This window comes from Phoenix dactylifera, chromosome 3, assembly GCF_051530095.1.
Source record: "Phoenix dactylifera cultivar Ajwa chromosome 3, Ajwa_hap1_PhDact_Kaust_v1.1, whole genome shotgun sequence".
Taxonomy (NCBI): Eukaryota; Viridiplantae; Streptophyta; class Magnoliopsida; order Arecales; family Arecaceae; genus Phoenix; species Phoenix dactylifera.
In genome coordinates, this window is record NC_143192.1 from 1,249,759 (window position 1) to 1,270,902 (window position 21,144).

The 21,144-nt window shown below is 38.0% G+C and overlaps 2 protein-coding genes and 1 non-coding gene across 3 annotated transcripts; all 3 read left to right on the plus strand.

Annotated features, from left to right (window-relative positions):
* Positions 1-2,228: 2,228 nt before the first annotated feature.
* On the plus strand, positions 2,229-2,331 carry LOC113461083 (U6 spliceosomal RNA). The gene has a single exon (XR_003383106.4). It is a non-coding gene; the product is annotated as a U6 spliceosomal RNA (small nuclear RNA).
* A 319-nt stretch (positions 2,332-2,650) lies between these two features.
* On the plus strand, positions 2,651-7,861 carry LOC103724214 (uncharacterized). The gene is made up of 4 exons (XM_008815407.6): positions 2,651-2,839; positions 2,935-3,067; positions 3,162-3,234; positions 7,414-7,861. The coding sequence occupies exons 1-4, from the start codon at positions 2,800-2,802 to the stop codon at positions 7,681-7,683; spliced, it is 516 nt and encodes a 171-aa protein (XP_008813629.2). The 5' UTR covers positions 2,651-2,799; the 3' UTR covers positions 7,684-7,861.
* A 5,029-nt stretch (positions 7,862-12,890) lies between these two features.
* LOC103724213 (plant viral-response family protein) lies at positions 12,891-19,072 on the plus strand. Its single transcript, XM_008815405.6, has 4 exons — positions 12,891-13,291; positions 13,938-14,414; positions 15,700-16,259; positions 18,163-19,072. Exons 2-3 carry the CDS (start codon positions 14,059-14,061, stop codon positions 16,247-16,249), a joined length of 906 nt encoding a protein of 301 aa, XP_008813627.4. The 5' UTR covers positions 12,891-13,291; positions 13,938-14,058; the 3' UTR covers positions 16,250-16,259; positions 18,163-19,072.
* The last annotated feature ends 2,072 nt before the right edge of the window (positions 19,073-21,144 follow it).

Genomic DNA, 21,144 nt, shown 5'->3' on the forward strand with positions numbered 1-21,144 from the left:
CAATGGTGAGCCCCAAGCCAAAAAGCAAGGTTTCAATATTTTATCCAATCATGCACTGTTGTTTAAATGGCATGCATGTTCCCAAAATGAGAGGGCCCTATCATAACTGTTTGTTTCCCATTGTCATGGAATATTTGCCATGCACTTAGATCTAAATAGTAATAATAATAATTTATTAGTTTCTTTTAGAAAAAGAAAAATTGATCACTAGAACAAGAAGATATATTCAATTTGATAGGTATATTTAAATTTACGTATGAACGAAAAGGATAGTTGTCATTAAGCCTATTTTATAACATGATGATAGCTTAGTTTTGACTTTTGTAAAAAAAGCTTGGTTTGCGTGTGTATCTATATACAATGTCGTACTTTTGAAATTATTATAGAAGCGACAATCTTTTCTTGGACCCAAATTTTTCTCTCATATTGCATCAAAGGTTGAAGTTTCTCTCATATCCAAACAAATAAGCTGATGACTACGGGTGCAAATGGGTCGGGTCAGCTCAGGATGAGTGACCCCAATTTTTAGCTAGCTTATTTATATATGAAGCAATATTATAAAATGTTAAAGTTTAATCGCCATACCTATTTTTAGCCTCAACGGATAATTCGAACCGCCCCAATTGAGCTCGGGCCGGGCCCAATTGAAAACAATCTATTTATAATAAACATAGCAATTAGAAAGGCTTCGGCACAATATTTTTGAGACACTTTACTTTTGGAACGTCATTGTCAAATCAATCTCACAAATGTTGTGATGTTTACATTCAGACTTCTCTATTTTGTGCTTATGTGCGTGGGTAAGACTTTTGATGGACTATTCTGGATATTTGAAGTGATCAATAAAATCGGCTCTCATAAATTCTCCTCCACCGTCCAATTGAAATATTTTTATAGTTTTTCAAATTGTCATGCCATCTATTTTTCAGATGGAAGGAAACAGTAAAAATAGTCAGATCTTTACCTCAATGGAAATATCTCTGCAATTCAAGTCTTATCATCCACAAAGCAAAAATTTTGAACCGAGGTGATAGGACCATAAATCATAATGCAATTTCTTAGATGATTGATTACTATTAGAAATAGAGAGGGAAGGCAATCTACCAGACCTTTCCTAGTTGACCACTTTCATAAGTGGCCTTGCTTTGATCGTTTCCTTCTACTAGATTCATTCCTTTATCCTTGAGAAATCAAATTACCTTGAATTGTGGAAGTTGCAACTGCTCATGTCATACATCTTCATCAACGACCTTGAATCATGTAGAGAATAGTGCCTTTGATGATAAGGTGATGGCACATAAATCACCTTATCGAGTTCTTGGATGCTACCACCTTCCCTATTTTCCCGTCCTTAATCACAAAATCATCGGCGGAGACCTCGAAGTGATATGAACATGTGAAAAGCAGCACCGCCGACTATGAAACAATCTCAATCATGATTATTGGCTAAAGTTATACAAGCAAATGCTTTAGAAATATCTTCTTCTTGGAAAGAGTGATTAAATTGATACCTACATTAGATAGGTGAATGCCCAACTTTTTTTCTACAAATTTGACATATGGTAGGATTATCAGAAGTAGCTAATCTCTTTCTTCCATATTTGGATGCACTTGATTCCTGCCCATTATTAAACCCCCAAAAGCATTTTTATTTTTCTTGTCTTTATTGAACAAAGCCTCTCCCTTTGGATGAGAATGGAGCTTGCCTTGATTTTCAATTTCCCCTTATTATTTTTGCATTTTTAACCAAGAAAGGCAATATGTTGTGAAGCTTCGGAACACCTGAAAAAAGAATCAAATATGGAGTTAGGCCAAAGGTTTGGATCTTGAATAGAGCAAAAGAATCTTACAAACTAGGTGGCTTAGAGAGCATGGAGGAGTCGAAATATAATGAGAAGAGAGAAGAGAATAAAAGAATTGTCAATGTAATGCACTCATGGACCAAGGTCCGGAGTCATAGACTCCAACTGGGTTCTAAATCCTCTAAAGATTTGTTTGGATGATTGAAGCAAAAATTCTATAAAATTCGTAGATTGTACTACTGTAATTAGGACTGGGGCTATAGCAGGTTTAGAGTTGGGCGGCCTGAATCTTATGGGCTGCGAAAGCTTGATGGTTGAATGAGTGTAAGCGAAATATGAATCCAACATGTTTAATAAATAAGTAAAAATAAATTAATCTATCTATGATTAAAAATTGATTTGGCTTATCTATCAAAAAGCACATAAGCCTCTTCAGAGACATCCGACAAAATTGGAACGATACAGAGAAGATTAGCATGACCTCTGTATAAAGATGACATGCATAAATCGAGAAATGATCCAAATTTTTATGTCGGGGTGAGATCATCCCCTACTTCAATATATTTGGATCATGGATAGAGATAGAGACGCTTTTCTGACCAGACATGTTTATAGGGAGACTAATAGGATCGCTGATTGGGTGGCCTTTTACGTGGTCAGTCACTCAGGCGGTACTTTATGGATGCAGGGAGGAGAGCTGCCCACTGCTCTCCATGATATATTGTCTCCTGATTTTATGGGAGGTCTCCGCACTCGCGTCTCACTCCGCCTAAGCAGCAAAAAAAAGAAAAGAAAAAAAAAAGACATAAAGAAATCGAGAAAAAATGGTCAGATTCCCAAGATACTTCCCCTCTTCCTTCCCTCCTGTCGCTACCGAATTTTTAGTTTTTAAACCCTCCGTCCTTCTCGCCATCTCTCTTTCTCTCTCCCTACCAACTTCTGAGAGCTCCCTCTCTCCCTCCCCCCTCTGTGTATCTGAGCGTCTGTCTTCTCGCCGATGGGGCAGGTATTGGCCACTATTCAGGATAAAATCCATGGTATCTCCCTTTCCCTTATTCCCCGTTCTTCCTCCTCTCTTATCCATCTCAATATTATTCAAAAACTTAGTCCATGGAGAGAGATATATGGGCAGGGAGGCAGTGGAAGGAGAGGCAAATACGGAAGATAACCGATCACGTCTTCGACCATATCAGCGACGCCGACTCCAAATCGGAGGGCGGCCTCTCTTTCCCGGATCTCTACATCGCCGTCCTTCGCGTCTACAAGTAGTCTGATTTTTCTTAGGATTTGTTTTTTTTTTTTTCTGAGTTAATCTGTTAGGTTCTTTAATTCCTGCTCTGATTGTTTTCTGGATTACAGTGAGATCAACAAGCGCTTGCCTGGGCCTCATCACGACCCTCCCTCAAGGGAGAAGCTGAAAGCTATGATACGGGTATGCTTCGATTTGGTTGTGGTGCGGCCTAACTTTGATTCGTACGATTTTAGTGAATGCAGTCCATTAGGATTGCTGGATTTCGTTAAAAATATTCTTTAATTTGTTTTGATTAGGGTTTAGTTAGCTGGTTGGTGTGTATGATGGAATAGTTTGATAAGAGTCCGTTAGCTTTGTTTTGTTCTAACGCTGATTGTTGTTGATCTTTTCAGTCTGGAATCATATGATTGCTGTGGTTTATAGAGATGATTCAGTTTGGGAGTAGAATATTCATTTCCTTAGATTTGAGTCTCCTATGAAATAAAATTTTGGTGTTGTTTGATCAGATACTCACCTGATTATCAATCAAGTGTTTATTTCTTGATTTCTTACCAAAGATATAATCTTGAGACGATTTGGTGTAAAGCTATGAAAGCAAGAACAAACATATTTTAAGTAAAAAAAAAGTAATTTTCGAAAATAATTCATCTATTCTTCATTGTCCCACATGTACCCTTTGCTTGCAGAAGCAGAAGCATGGTTCCGGAGGTAGTTTGATTTAGGCAAGGTTCACCATTTCTATATCAAACCATGTACTGGTGCCACACAAACACAATGTAGATACGGTATGGTACGGAATTTTTTTAGTGTACCAAGCGCCGGTACGCCACCTATACCGGATTTCGGTACCGAACTAGTACAGTACGGTACGTTTCGTACCGTTCGATTCAGGCCAGTATGATATATTATGGGTTTAGGTATGAAAATAAAATACTTTTTCCTACTTTGTAAGTTCACATTTGTTTGGCATGCATTATGTCCCTTGCCCTCTCTTTCTAATAATTTTTTGGTTTGTTTATTCATGAATGTGCCTCTATAGTTGTTCCATTGATAATTTCTGTACTTTATCCGTGCGTTCAGAACAATAGAAAGCAGATAAGGTCAAGTATGATCCACCTCATCCCGCTCATTCTTTAGGTCATATCTCACCTATTTAACTCATGAGTACTTTTAGCAGTAACTATGAAGTTTTTGGCAGACTGTTTGGGTGGATTTATTTGGAATTTGAAAAGTATGTTCCATTGTAATTTCTGTACTTTCCTTAGATTTGAGTCTCTTATAAAATATTTTTTTTTTTTGTAGTTTGATTAGATTCTCACTTGATTATCAATCAAGTGTTTATTTCTCGATTTCTTACCAAAGATATAATCTTGAGACGATTTGGTGTAAAGCTATGAAAACAAGAAGAAACATATTTGAAGTTAAAAAAAAAGTAATTTTCGAAAATAATTCATCTATTCTTCATTGTCCCTCATGTACCCTTTGCTTACAGAAGCATGGTACCAGAACTAGTTTGGTTTAGGTATGAAAATAAAATACTCTTTCCTACTTTGTAAGTTCACATTTGTTTGGCATACATTATGTCCCTTGCCCTCTCTTTCTAATATTTTTTTTGTTTATTCATGAATTGTGCCTCGATAGTTGTTCCTTTGATAATTTCTGTACTTTATTCGTGCATTCAGAACATTAGAACATTCAAGGTACTCTATCTATGACCAAGAGGTGAAATAGAAGAAAACTTGTGAGTTAAAAAGACTTTTTTCTTTTTCCTGATGTAAATGACAGCAAGTCATGATGGTTCATTAAGGTCATGAACAAAGTGTATCAAAAGATGTCTTATAATTCACCATCTCAATCATGACATAGAAGATGTCTTCTATGTCCATGATGATAGAGGATGTCTTATATTCACCATCTCAATCATGGCATCTAAGTGCTCTTGCATTCCTAATAAAATGACATTGAAGTATCAGAGACATGGTCGCATGCTTGTAATTCTGTGCATGAAGAATTACACTTCTAGATGCAGTGTAGTTCAAATTGAAAGCACTATATTTCTGCAAGTGCGTGATCCATGCTAGGATGCTAGTGATAAATTAATGTAAAACGTTGTATGTGTTCTTTTAGATCAAAATTATTGGGTAGAAATAGAGCAACCCAATTAGATAGAAGTTATCTGAATATGGTTTTGAATGGGTGACAAACAAAGGTTTATCAAGGAAATCTGGTATGTAAATGTTTCTATTAAATTTGTGGTCTTTCTATAGAAAGTGAAGATAAACAGTTAGCACACTTGAAGGCTAAGATTTGTTAATTGGGTTCATTTGATTCTGCAAAATTGACTTCTTTAACCTAAGAAATAGTATTAGGAGTGAATCCTTAAACCATCTGAAGTCTGCTGGATAATAATGGAAAAATCGTGAATACACGGTGGCAGCATGACAATCAAATAATTTGTCATACAGAGTATTCCAGTGGCATGTGGGTATCAGCAGATGCACAAGCGTAACTTTGCGTAGCACTGCTGTTATATATTTTTATCTTGCAATACCTTCCAAGGAAAACATAAAGTCTGGGAATTGAAGGTGAATCCTAGATGGCTTAGATGTGCTTGTGAATTGAGAAGATTGGATGAGCCCATTGTTTCTTTATCAGTCCAAATGGCTTCATTCTTTCACAAGACAAGTATCACAATCCAAAGCTATAACCTACCTCAAGTTACCATATATTTGAATTGGTCATTTTTCACATGACACGAATAACATGCATATTGGCTAAACTCAAGGCTCAAGATGTTATTGTTTAAACATTCATTTGTAAACGAGAGACCGTGTCCCACACATTTGGGGGAATGGATACTAACTTTTCCCTGGTTGTCGAAGCCAAGCCCTTCAGAATGGAAATTATTTTAAGATTTTTGTGTTGCTTCCATGAAAGAGTGATTGATGCTTTGTGCCAAGGCACCTAGGTTCTTGACGGAGCTGCCAATGCTGGAAATGTGTTGAAGCTCATATGGGTTCCTATACTTGCGGGATATTTTCTTTGATTTTTACCAATGAAAACCTTTTTATAGGAAAGAATATTGCAGTTGTTAATAGGAAAGAATATTGCAGTTGTTATGATTTATTGCTGAAACATGAATTGTATTTTTTAGGAAAACTGTAACATAGTTTTGGGACATCGATTTGCTTAATTTACTGTATGTAAGGATTTAAATTTTATGAATTAGTTTTATATATGGGACATGCTTCTTTTGTTAGTTACCCCATAATCAACTATGGGTTTTTTTCATAGATAGGTTAATCTATTTTTTCTTGATTATAACTATTTTGTAGGTAATACATCTTCATTTAATATGCTTCAATTTCTTGGTTCAAATTTTTAATGTGCTTATATGTCATCAGAATATTTCAATATAGTCAGCAGATTGTCAAATTGTCATCTCTCTCTCTCACTCACTGAGTTACAAAGAAACCAACTCATGCCACTGTCCAGCCCCAACATCCATATTATTGTGTGAGCAATCTTAGTTGCCAAATCAAGAGCATGTGCAGGTGCAGGGAAGTGGATATTTTAAACAAATATGCGAATAAAAGAAATGGTCAGGAAGAGAATGCAAGTTTGAGTTTCCAAAGTGGGTATCTCACCCTGGATCGAAGTTTCCTGCTACTAAATGAGCAATGTAGCTCTGACTTGGTTTTAGGACCGTATTCCTGCAACCCCCCTCCCCAATCAGGGCGGTTCAATGTACCCCATTCTTACTAGTCCCACACGTGGATATACCTAATAATCTATTCTCCTTTTATCTTCTGCTGCTGATTCTTTTAAGCTTTCTATAGTCCTCTCCTTTTTTATTCATCCTTTTTCATATACATCTCAGATCCTCATCTTTTCTCTGGACATCTTATCCTTGTCCATAATTTAGTGCTGGTCATATAACTGCTTCTCTGAAGTCCCACTGGTAGTTATGCATCTTCATTTACAAATCCTTTTTTTTTTAACTTCTTAGTTCTCACATCTCTTGCTTTTGACCCAATTGGTAGTATCTTATGAGGTCATGTTTTAATTTCTTCATAGGACTCATTACTAAAAAATATCATGGATTTTCACACTAGCTACTTCAGAAGTCACAAAAAGAGGAGCACAAAGATATGCTAGCATTTGAATGGAATCAACCTTCCACCATGCAAATAATCTTTTCCATAATTGCTTCGTTCTATCATCAAATATCCAATGACGATTAAGTTGACTAAAGAAGAATTTGCATGGTCACACTTTTTTGATAGAATATTAGGGTGACTATAATATGTAATTTGATTAATCTGCAAAACATAATCATTTTCTGTTTCCTTCATGCAGGAATATGATATTAACCTTGATGGGCTTCTTGACCGTGAAGAGTTTGCAGAATTCATCCATGAATTGACAGCTGATACCATAACTACAGTCAGTCGGAATCTGATACTTGCATTGGTGGTGACTCCAACAGTGGCGCTGATGACAAAGAGAGCCACTGAAGGGGTGCCTGGTGTGGGCAAAGTAGTGCAGAGGTTGCCAAATTCCATGTATGCCTTAATTGTTGCTCTTGGGGTTGTGTTGGCCCAAAAATCTGGTGAATGTTGTGAATAACCAAGCCGGGAATTGCATAAAGAATGTTTCTAAAAGCTGATTTGGTGCTTTTCTCTTTCTCTGTAAAGGATAAGTCATATCTACTCATGTCGATTGTCATCATATACTACAACATTCGAAGATATTGGTTGTTCTTCACAGCTATTTTTAGGTGATCAAAGGATTTAAATATTAAATATATCTTGTCATATGCTAGGCTGCCGTAACAAGTTTACAGTTTGGTCGATGTTTTTGTCATGCTATGATTTTATCCATTTGTGCTGTATTTCTAATCTTTATTTTTCTTGAACTGCCTTCTATTGTAAACTTTCAACCATTCCAGCACTGAAATAAGGAGGAAATTGAGCTTTCCTTTTCATTTTTCAGAGTGGTTGAAAAGAGTCTATGTATTTGGTTGGCAGTTGGAAGGTCTTTGTTGTTTCTTGGAAGAAAAAGTGTGGCAGGGGAGGATTTTCTATTGTTATGTGTCATGCCTGATTTCTTTGGAGCAATTTGTTACGCAAGTCTCTTTGCATTCCTATGAAGTGGTATTTGAGTGGTATTTTTATGGCATCAATCTTGACAAGGGTCTTTGCTGCCCATACTTCAAATTTTACTCTCTGTTACAGTATCAATATCTAAACTTCAGATCTACATGAATGGGGTTTCTGGAGTAAGTTGCACAGTAAAAATTTTGTTGTCAAAAATCATAGAAAACTTGGTGTCAATTATAATCTAACATCACCACAGGAAAAATATAACAAAAAATGGAGCTTACGTATAAAAGATTTAATTATAGGTGTCAAAATCATAAGATAGAACAGGAATGCAGCCCATAAATACCTGTTCACACTTCTCAATGCCTCTCTAATATGAGTCCCTATCCATGCAACCTTTTTTTTCTCTTGATGTTATTTGGCTATCAACATTTTGGATGCAATTTCAGCAAGCGGGCTTGAAAAGCACCTCTTGCTTTGTCATGGACCAAATTTTAGTGCCACCGTGGAACATTGTATCATAGAAATACAAATGAACATTTAAGCAAGTACGATGTGCTGCATCTAAGAAAAAACCATTACAACAATTTATAAGCACACGCAGGAATGGCCGTTGGGCACAAAGATTGAGTTCGGCAAGACTAACTCACCCACTAAATGAAGGCTTGACCTCAGAGAACACCAGAAGGGAGACGAAATAGGGGGGCAAAAGATAACATGCTTTGTGAGTCATATGGGGGTAAACGATTTATAAGTCTCATTTCATGGACTGGGAAAAGATTCAACGATGTGAAGCAGAAAGAGAAATTTTGAGCAGCATATCTTTGTGAAAAAGAGTAGTTCTTTTTGGAGGGCCCCACTATGTTCTGCCCAACCGTTGATATGGTTCATTGGTTGGCCCTTCACCCACCTATTTATTTGAGTAATCATGGAGGTAGAAAGGTTGCAATCAATGGCCTAATTCATCATTGCAAAAATATCACCTATTTTAGCACCTTAGTTCATTCTCTCTCACTCTTCTTCCTTTTTGTTGTAAATTAAAAAAAAAAAAAGGTGGGAAACACCACCAAACATTTCATTGATGTCATGATGTTGTTAAAAAGGCTCCACACAAAGGAGGAAGAAATATTCCCCACCCTGCTCATTCCCTTGCATCATTATTCTTCTTTCCAAGTGTCTGGCTTCTGCTGCCCAAAGATGTTAGTGTGGCATCCATCTGTTGGGACCAAGACAATTTGTCCTCCTTCTTAGAAGAAGATGGGGCAACTTTCAGCAATAATTCATTGATTATGAACTAAAGGCTGGACTTGAATCCCGGCTCTTGCATTCATACTAAGATATTTTATTCAATTATTTAGCTGGGACCCCATGAATATATATGAACAACAATCTCACTCTTTTTTTTTTCTTAAAAAAACAATCACACAAATCTTGATTTAGATATTATAATTTAGAATTAGCCTGACCTAATAATACAAGTTTAACTTTATAAGCAACCATATGAATCTACATCTCAACGATGTACTCGTCGTTTACAAGCGTCTTAGCGAATTTAAATTCAGGACTTTCTCCAAGGAAGAGGAGCATGCTGACAATTTTCCCCAAGATGAACACTGCTTCCATTCATTGATGGATGTAAAATTATCTAAACCAATTAAACCCAATAGTGAGGAAATTCCATCTCCAACCTTTTGACCAACTTATAGCTGATGCTTTGGGCTGCTTTATGAGTATAATTTTAACATTCTTATATGTGCATGTCCACATGTATTTATATGTATGTATGCATGTATGTACACATATATGTATTTATGTAAGTATTTATGCATGTATAGGTTAGTTGATCGACATATTCAAGCACTTGATTGGAAATGAAAAATATGCTTTTAATTGTTCAAGCTCATGATTGCACAATTTATCAATGTAGTATGAAAAGATTCATGAATTGCAAATCTGAGACACTTCAATTTTTTTTCAATTTTTAAAAATCTTATAATGAAATCACATTAGCCTTTAGATAATTCATACGAGCAATTAAGGGCTGCATGTTCTTTCCAAACCATCGTAAGATTGCTAAGAGGAACGAAAGACATAAAACTTACCTATGCAATAATGTGTTGCAGTATGGTGAATGTGAATTGAAGCATTTACCCTATTTTTTGCCTTAATTATATATAAATATACTTTAATTTATTTTATTCTTTATTTTCTAAATCCAAGGTTAAGCATCGTTGCATCTCTGGCAATAAGTTGTAATTAACAAATTCTGTCAAACAAAATTATGAATAATTATTTGGTTTATCATCAATAAGAATTAAAAGTAATCTTAATAATAATGGCTCATTGAAAAATAATTTTTCTTCTTTATTAGCATTGTATCTTGTTACACCATCAGGTTCTTTTATCATTTGTACTATTATTTTATAGAAAAATATAGAATTTTTAAGTACAACTTTCTCTATCAGCTAAATTAATAAATTGCAACAAGTAATAACAACATATTATGCACTACTAGAAAATAAATAAAAATCATTATAACACTTCGTATCTGATCTTCAAACAAATCTAAGCAAATACAAAGTTTCCAATCTATAGTACTGGAAAAATAATGATTGTTACTACATGTTTATAACATAAAGCAGTTTGAAGGATGGTGAGGATTATAATCTTCAAGACATTGATTGGAAGTGGAAAATATGCTTTTAATTACTTAATGCTCACACCTGCAAAATTTGTCAATGCTAACATGAAAAGAACCATAGATCCCTATGATCTTGCAGATCTCACACAATTGAAAGATTTGTGATATTTAGAAGTCTTATAATGAATCACATTAGCATCTTGATAATTCATATTAGCAACCAAGGCTCTATATTGAAAGGTAGGTTGTTATTTAAAAAAAAAAAAAACTCTTTTGGAAAACATAAAACAAAACTATGCAACTATAAGTTGCGGTATATAGAATGACAAGCTATCCGGAGTAGATCGGACTCTTAGCCCAAGATCCCGAACAAACACCAAACATAAAAATACAATTTGTAAAAAATTGCAAAAAAAAATAATAGTGAAAAAATGGAAGAGAAAAATAAATTTATTTAGAAAAAAATAAAAGCCAAAATAAAGAGATTGGTTTCTTCTCATAAAGAAGCCTCATGCCTGCAAGAGCTCTCTCAACTATCAAAGAGAATTTCATTCTACTTTTCACGTTACCTTCTCCCCCTATTTATAAAACCATACTCTCTCTCTCCCGCTAAAAGATAAAAACATCAATAAATCACTACAATTATTATAATACAATATTTTATTTGTAAACATATTTTGTTTAAAAAAACTAAACATGATTTGTACCGGCGCCCCTTGAATCAAAAGAAGTTCCTCTATCACTTTCATAGCTATATAGGCATCTTTCTGATGAATAAAGTTGACGCAGGTAGCCACTTTAGTCATGCGACTATCCCTATCCGACGTAGGCACTCGGAGAGTAACCCGCTTCATTGATGCATCCGCAGCCGTGCAATCCTCAGGGTCAAGGGGTGCGACTCCAATTAGAGGAAGAGGCCACGATAGAGGGAGGAACAACCCCAGGGCTGCCCAAAGAGGCAAAGGGAAGACCGGCGCCTAAAGTTCATAAAACTTGATAAATAGTGGTTACCGGCACAGGTGAAAATTGATGCCTCCAATACTACCTCACTAGGGCTGAAAATTGATAAGATATTGATATATCTATATTTGTATCCATATTTTTTAATGAATATGAATATAGATATGGATATCAAAAAGATACCTAAATTAATAACAATACTTGTTCTAAATAGATATGGATATGAATCGAATATTAAGTATATCGATAATTGTTATAAATGGATAAACATATGAATCGGATATTAAATACACACACACACACACACACACATATATATATATATATTATTTGAATACAGCAATAAATCGGATACCTTTCGGATATTAATCAACTTTGAACAAAATTCAATGATGAAAACTATCGATAAAACATGATTATAAAAAAAAATTATAATTTTAATAAATATTTATCAATTATAAAACCTAACAATTTCATAAAGAATATGCCGTTTAAGATTGCTCATCACCGAAGTAAACAGAATCTATGATGCCTCCAAGGCATCTCACAGTTATTACCAGTTACAATCGCTGAGAGGAAACTAGAAAATGGACGGAACGTTCGAAACTCTAGTTGTTTAAAAACGACGAAGAGAAAAGAAGGATGAAATGAACGAAGGGGAGGTTTGAGTCTTTCAAACATACTAGATGACTCAAAGGATTTTTTTCAAACCGGTTATTCCGTATTCGGGTTACCATTTTAATGGACTGTTATTTGATATCTAGCTTCTTTTTTTTTTAGTTTAGATTTGATTAATTATTTAATAAGTTTTTTTGATTTAGCTTAACTTAAATTCTTTTTTTTACTTATCCTTGTTTTATGGATATCCAAATCTTAAAAAAAATATATATGTATCTTCATCCATATCAGTATTTAAAAAAATTTTGAATTAATTATTCGAATTCCTATTTGGATCTGGTTGGACCAAAAATAGCATCTGAATCCGATATAATCAGACCCGCTTACAGCGGAACCAATTAAAAAAAAATGGTCTACGTCCCGAAAAGCACGTCATCAACGCGTCGCGCGCCCTTGCGGGCTTCGCAGCGGGCTCCTATTTAGATTAATTAAAAGATCATTCCCAGAATAAAGAAAAGTAAAAGAAAAGGCCAAAGCCGTCGCCCCGAGGAGTCGCCATCTCTTCCCTCAATATTTTTCCCTTCTCCCTGCGAGCTCCCGTCTCGGTGCTGGAGATCGGAGGGAGCAGAAGAAAGAAAAAAGAAGTGAAGAAGCGCGAGGAAAAAGAGAGAGAGATAAAACCCTCGAGATCTCTAACCCTTTTCCCCTCCTGCTCTCGCTCTCGCTCTCGCTCTCGCCCTCGCTCTCACTCGAGTCTCGGCGGTAGAGAAAAAGAGAAACAGACCGCGTTGGTTTGCTTTGCTCTCTCTTCTCTCTGCTCATCTCTTTTCCCGGCCCTCTCGTTTCGCAATCATTTCGTCGAGGCGGCGAACCCCACGCTCTCCCCAATCCAATCCCTTCCTCCCTCAGCAAGGTACGTCCATGTCCCCCCCCAAAAAGTCCCTGATTGAACAATAGAATAATATAATATTTATATATATTGGAATTATTACTATTTCCACTACTAAAAGACTGCCTCTGTCCATCAGATCTGCTTCCTTCGTCACTAGATCTTTCCCTTCGCTGAGCCAATTTGTGGGGAATGAATTTTTTTTTGATCAATTTTGGGTTAATTTCTATTTAATTTCATCAGTTTTGAGAGAGGAAGCTTGTGGAGCAAGAAGAAAATTTTATTCTTCCAATTTTTCTCAAAGAATGTTTTTCTTGGATTAAAAAGCTAGTTAAATTGGACCAAAATATTCCAATTCCCGCTAGTTTTGTCTATTTGTATCAATTCGTTTCGTGCTTGTCGGCAGAGAGAGAGAGAGAGGAAGTTGATCGATCGGATAAAGCTTAGTGCTGTCCAAAAACGGTTATTTTTTGTAAAAAGGAAAAAAAAAGTTAAATTAATGAAAAACTCCGGATTTTAGCCTTTTTTTTTTCCCATTTTGATCAGTTTCTCTTCCATATTCCAGAACCAAGATTGATAAAAACCGGTAAGCATTCAAATCGTACCAAAAAATTCTCCGATTTCAGATAAAATTTCTCGTTTTTGATCTATTTTTATTTCTTTTATATAGATATATAGTTTAAAAGCAAGAAGAGAGGAAGAGGAGGCAATCCATCGTCGGTCAACGCTCTCGGGGCCCTTGTCGTAATTTCTGGAAGATCCGAGGGCGAGATTCAGTTAAAAAAAAGAGAATGGGATCGTTCAGGGGTCACGTGCTGCCCGGGAGCCTATTCCTGGCGGTGGGATTGTGGCACATCTGGAGCGCGGCGGTTCGGTACGTGTCGGACCCGGTGGCGTTTCGGGTCCGGGTGTGGAATCCGGCGGAGCGGTGGTTCGGCGGGAAGGCGCGGCACCTGGAGCTCTACGTGGTCGCCGGCGGCGCCTTCGTCGACATGTGCGTCGAGTTATTGTATTCGCCTCACTTCCACTACTTCGTAGGACCCGAGAAGATACTGAATCCGGCGCACATGAACGACTTCGAGCATGGTGGAATGCTCCTCATGTTCTTCCTCTTCGGCGCCATCGCCCTCCTCTCCGAGAAAACCAGGTCAGACTCTCTCTCTCTCTCTCTCTCTCTCTCTCTCTCTCTCTCGTACATAACTAGTCAGAGGATACATTATGAGTTGGAGAGGGAAAGTTGTCTAAAACGCTCCGAAATTAACTAGGTTTCTTTGGAGAATGGGAATTTGAGCGCGGGGAAACGAGGGGGAAACTGGAGTTTAGCAGTCTGAAAGGGGAAACCATAGTTTAGTGGTCCGAACTGGTTTCCCCAAAGGTTCGGTAGGAGGAGAGAGGGATTTTGTCCGGGCCGCCCTCGGTCTCCGTTGGATATTGGTCGTTGAAATAGATGCTATCTTGTTGGGGACAACTGTCGGAACCAGGAGAGGGTGACGATTACAACGGCACATGGTTTTAGAAAAAGCATAGATCGTTAAAAAAAAAAGCAACGTATGCCGTCCATGACCGTTTTATTCCAAGTTCAGCTTTAGACTTGGTTTACGTGGGAACAAAATCATAGCTGCTGGCCGTATTGTTTGAAACGAAGAATATTTTTCAAGCTAACATGAATTTTAGAAACTAGAAAAACAATATTTATGAATATGATATCTGATCCTTTGCAATGCATTTTAAGGTTAGTTAGTACTATTTTATTAGTAGTGTCTTTATCTATGTTGTTCCATGTCTGGAGGCATCTCCAAGGTGATGGAATAATTTCAGGTGGCGTCTGGTTGAATTAGGAATCTCTGAGTAACTTTTTAAACTTGCATAGCGTATGAGTGAGTTCTTGTGACCCACAGAAATTGATACAGTATGTGAGGCTAATCGAGCTGTGACGTGCCACACCAGCATTGCATGGCTCGAGAAAATTCTTAGATTATTGACTGTCATCCAGAGCATGGTTCAGTTTTTATTTGAAAAGGCCACTATAACGACATAATAGCATCTTCTTTTTCCTGTTTTTATGGAATAAGAAAGTTGGTAATAACCATTGTGGTGATCATTATTTTATTTCACCATAAAAAAAAGCCTCCATAATTATTCACAATATAACCATAAATTATCATTTTTCCAAGTAGAAAAAAAAATAGTGGCAACATTGCTGCAACCTATTTCCAAAATTTTCACTTATTGCAAATATTGGCATTATGGAAACCTTAATTCCACCATCTTTTTGATGTTGTTTGATTAATTCAGGGTAATGTAGTCAATAATCCTACCTTACAGTAGCAGGCAGAGACAACGGCCAAGTAGCTTTCTGTTGTTTCTTTGCATCCATTCTCTTTTCCAAGCTAATAAGAGCAATCTACTAAGCTCACACTCACTGACTTCAGCTTCCTACCCATGCCGCATGGAGCGCTTTGCCTGATAGCCGCATCAGCCTTCAGCGCGGAGTATCTACTGTTCTCCTTCCACTCCACCACCCACAAGGGACTGGAAGGCTACTATCACCTCATCCTTGTCATCCTCGTCGCCCTTTGCATTGCCGCCACGATCGCTGGCGCTCTCTTCCCCACCAGTCTCGCTGTGGACCTTGGTAGCGGGGTTTCCATCACTCTCCAGGGCCTGTGGTTCTACCAGACTGCTTTCACCCTCTACGGCCCCATGATGCCCCGGGGTTGCCTCCTCGACGACAACGGAATCAAGTGCCACTCGCATGACAGCCAGGTCCGCGCGGAGCTGCTTGCCAACTTCCACCTCTTCTCCCTTGTCTTTCTGAGCTTCCTCTATGTTCTTGGATGCTATGCCATCGCGGCGGCATGGTATGGCCACCCAGATTTGAGGAAATTGCATGCCTCTGCTCTGGCGAGCCAAGAAGGTGATGAGAATGGTGAGGTAGAGGCTGCCGGTCGGTTCTTTCCAGAGATGATGGCTGCTCAGTGACAAGGAAAAGGTTCGTTGATACTTCCTCGTGCTTTTGTTTTTCTCTAGTTCCATCCTCGGATCCTGCAAGGAAAAAGGAATTTTAGTAGCTCCAAACGCACTGAGGACTTTGAGATTCGTGCGAGAAGTATGATGCAGTATGGCTGATTCGGCCCATGATCTGTATCTTCACGCAAATCTCAAATTTTGAGTGTGGATCTTGCCAAACCTGGGCTGTTCTTTTGGAAATAGATGGGCTAGCGGTGTAGGAAAAATTCTATTTCATGGATAGGATGCGAGAGCAGGTCGGCATCATCACCATTCTGCTTTTACCTTGTGTTATTGCTATGACCAATATGTAAATGAGCGAGCCGCAGCGATGACATAAGAGAAAAGTAGAATTTGATGGTGTAATCAGAAATGACAATTAGAAAAAAGTCTAGGTCGTGGATGGGCTGGAGTGGATGTCATCAGCCATTCTCATTTTACCTAATGTTATAGCTATCACCTACTTAATTGATGGTGCGTATGACATGGCCCCAACAACATTCTTGGTTAATGCATCTCACAGATATAGTTTGAAATTTACATTAATGAAACATTGTCGCCGATGCATAGGATTGATGCATAAAAGATTATGAAACTGATGGACGGGATATGCTTGAGGGACAAAGGCAATCTTAACGTTCATATGATGTTGCCTGTACAAGCATATGGAAAGCGTCATGGATCACATTCTTGTTGCAGGACATCACACGTTTATCATGATCTATGGGTTTTGCTTGGAGGGTTAGCATCAGTGTAGTTACATGGTCGGAAAAATTAGTTGATAGATGGATATTTGCCGTGTGCAATCAAAACTGACCCCATATAGAGAGTATGCTTGTTGGACTCCAGGGTCAAATAACTTATTCTGGTAGTAGTTTTCTATTGGTGAGGGCCCAACAGATGAGCCAACTGATGTAGTCATCTGTTACATGAGCCCAATATCGAGCATACATATCTCTAATCTGGGAGTTTATTTATCAATTACCTTTGCTCTTTAATAGCTGGTGCATTGTGAGGTTGCCTTATTTTGCGTTGAATGTGTCATGTATCCATCAACGGAGTAGCATACCATTTGGAGGGTGGGTTGCCTATAACTTTGGCAAATAAAAGCTGAGTTATCCTATCTTAGATGGTCCATGAGTATTGGATCCAAGGCTAGGATTATTCTTTGAATCATAAATCTGTGCCTCAAAGAGTACCAAGAGCAAATGGGTAGAACCGTGGAACCAAATTTGGCTAGATTCCACCTAGCTTTTAGCAAGATCTATTCAAGCTAAAGTCAGATGATTCCTATACCAATTGCTGCGAAGTTTGTGTAAGCGACATTCATGCGAAAACCTTTTAGTTGTTTAAAGTCAGTGCAGGAAAGAACACGAGTTTGATTTTGTTGATTTGGCTCTTTTGGCTTGCATCCTCAGGCTTAAGAGCCCATTTGATTGGAGGACGGCAAAATCTCGAAGAGCTATTGTCGTTCTGAATGTTAACTTTTATCCCTAAATCTATCTGGTTGCCTTGGGATGAAACATATATGAATTGAAAGGTCAAAAGAAATTCCACTGTTTCAGGAATAGCTGATTTCACCTGTCCCGCAGAGTGCTTTTATTGTGATTTTTGCAGAGAAAAGCCCTATGACTAGAATAATCGATCCTTGATTATTCCAAGATTAACAGATGATGTTTGGCTGGGGCAGGATAAGCGAATTCTCCAATCCCCTGAAATGGTCTTGTTTGGCTGTTACGGACTGGATGTGCGTTGATTAAATATAATGCAGGATGCAAAGTCTCCTCCAAAATCAAGCACTCTATTTAGCTTGTTTTCTTATAAGCAGTTGTTTTATCCTTCTAACATTACATGAATTGATCTTTGGTATCTGTTGCTTGGATCAGGATCTGGAGTTCTTGAAGGCTTGTTGCGAAAAGAAGCAAACTGCACTTGAATGATATTTGGAAGGATTCAGCTGTGATGGCAGTAGGATGTTCATCATCATAAAGATTGCTGAGACATAGTTTGTTGAGTAATTAGGTCAAGCCAGGTCGTGTTAGATGCTACTAGGAAGGATAAGAGAAGCCCGTCTTTTGAGATACAAAAGAAATGAGGAACAAAAAGAAAAAGAATCAAACACCAGGATGGTTTCAAGTAAACTCTGATATTTTAATACTCGAGGTTCCTTTTTTGTTGAGTTGATGCAATTGCAATGGAACCATGATTACTGAGAGAGAGATGAAGAGAATGACAGCAAGCAACTGAATTTTGAAGAGAGTTTTACGATTCAGACAGTGTGATCTTCTTGGCTTTGAAAAAATATAATGTAATTACTAATAGCACAGATTTAAAAACATTGCTTGCTGTACGGTGACAGGAAAAGGTTCATCTACCCTCTTCTAAGCTTGTTTTCTTGACAGTTCAAATATTTGAAAAGCTATATTTTGGCAGCCCAAATGCCAGGAAGACTTTGTGGGTCGTGCGAGAAGCGTGATGAGATCTTTGTTTAACACGAATCTCGAAGTCTGGATCAGCATAGGATAATTCTGATTTATGGAAAATTCTATTTCATGGATGGTATGCAAGAAGTTGCTACTGCAGTGCTACCTACCTGTGAGCAGGGGAAGATGGTGGATGGTGCATGACCTTAGGTGTTACGATTCCTGAGGTAACATCGTTGACGCAATCTCATAGGCAAAAACTTTCATGCAGGTTGTAGGCTTGAAATTTACATTGTTCATGTACCATCATCTACTCAAGCACAGGATTCGGCTAATAAAAAAATTATGACACCATTGGGTGAATAGGCTTTTATAAGACAAAGTTGACCATTCAAAAGCTTCAGGTTTTATCTTTAATGCGAGATGATTGAATTTTTTTATGTATCCTCACCAGACTAAGAATTCAAACCAATCACAAACACCACGATCAGCTCATGGTTAGCTCAAATATATCTGTACGGTAGTATTTTATATTATACATAGGTCATGAGTCGAATCCGCTTTAATACTATTTATCGTAATTCAGAATCTCGTTCGAAAAAGCTAGGTAGAATGTATTATTTGGATTATTTGATCCTATACAAGTAGCTAAAATCTATCCAGCGAATAACCGATGTGAAATTAAATATATGATCGTACAAGTTATTATAATTATATTATATATTATAATTATATTTTCACACCTATTATTTTGATCTTGATAATTGTTGCTTACATCTCCCTACTACTACGCTTTAACCGCTCATAGATTCCCTAAATGAGGTCATTACATGCACATGACCAGCAAATGAGGCCATTGCATGCTTTAGCCGATTTTGGCCGTACTACAAATTCTACAACATAACAGAGTGGCTCATCTCCTATCAATCCACCCAACCCACAAAAATGTTCAATCATACCCAACCATCCTTAAATAGTGCTTGTAAATTGCACCCAACCATCATGAATCAGCTTAAATCAGGCCTTGAACTCATGACCTCTAATGGAAAGGATGACAACAACTGCAGGAACAAGCATTTTTTTTTTTTTTTTGGTAAATAAGGAACAAGCCTTAGCTACTCATCACCACATCTATGATCCATGTGTACGTAGCAGTGATATCACACACAGCCACTGTTGTATACTGTAGCTCTAATGGTAAATATTTATTACTCGTAAGTGCCCCCTAATTATTTCATTAGGAATATTATCAAATATAAAGCATGGTTAATGCATGCGTGACGTCTTCCAGCGCCCAAAGAAGGGAGAGGAAGAGACGCTCAGCCCCAACTACTGAGACCTTCTTCCGCCTCCCGCGCTTCTACCTGCCGAGATCCATTTATATCCCACCCCCTCCCACGGCGGCGGAGAAAGCCAAGACCCTGCCTCCCTCGATCTCAGATCTCTTTAACCCATCCCCGTCCCCGACCGCCGGAACCCTCCGCCTCCCTCCTCCGGCGATGATTCGCCGGAATCGCCTCCATTCACGCCCTCCGCGCGTGCCCTAGAGGTCTTTGACTTCTTGGATCCGGTAATTACCACAGATCGACTCTCGCATTGCCGAATCTGAGGGTGTCGAGATCTTGGCCAATGGCGACGAGGAATCGGACTCCGGTGTACAGGAAGTACCGGGACGCGCTTCGGAGCGTTCGGTTGCCGGCGGTCTCTCCTCCTCCGGCTCATGCCGGGCCTTCCTCGTCTTCGGCTGGTGGCCCCATGATCGAATTGGTGAGCACTTCGCTTCTCCATACGAATCGGGCATATACTCCTCTCAGCACCGAAGACCGCAGCAAGTCCAGGTTCGAATGGCTTCCCTTTGATGCAAATCCTTTCTTCTGTTCTGAATGCTGTTTTGCTTTCCATATTTAAATCAGCAAGAAGTCTTCTTGGGCTTAGCTATGTTCTTTTCAGATCTTGCTGTAATGAGGCGTGAAAACATTCTTACAAGAATAAATTAATTAATATGAGAATTTTAAAACGTTGGCCTTCTTGTATTAACGGCATTCTCGGACTGTTCACAGAAACTGATGGGAAAATCATAGAAATCATAGAATGTAGCCAATGCTATGATTGACAACTCATGGTCACAAGGATGCATGGATGAAGCTGGTGAGTCGAAGCATTAAAGGTGCCACACATGAGGAATAGGTGAGTTCAGATGGTAAAAATAGGAAACAACATGAAGCTAAATTGATAACAACCAAAGCAATATGATAAATTGACACCAAGCAAATGGACTGAGAGTTCATTATAATAATTAGAGTTCAACCAAAAAATAAATAGATAAATATCTAAATAATTGGGAAGACCCAAGTTGCAACTCTAGGGCTAACGATCGAGGGAATAGATGATTCGACAAAATGCAAGTTCTATGAGAGATGCTTTGGTTGACTCTTAAGTTAATAG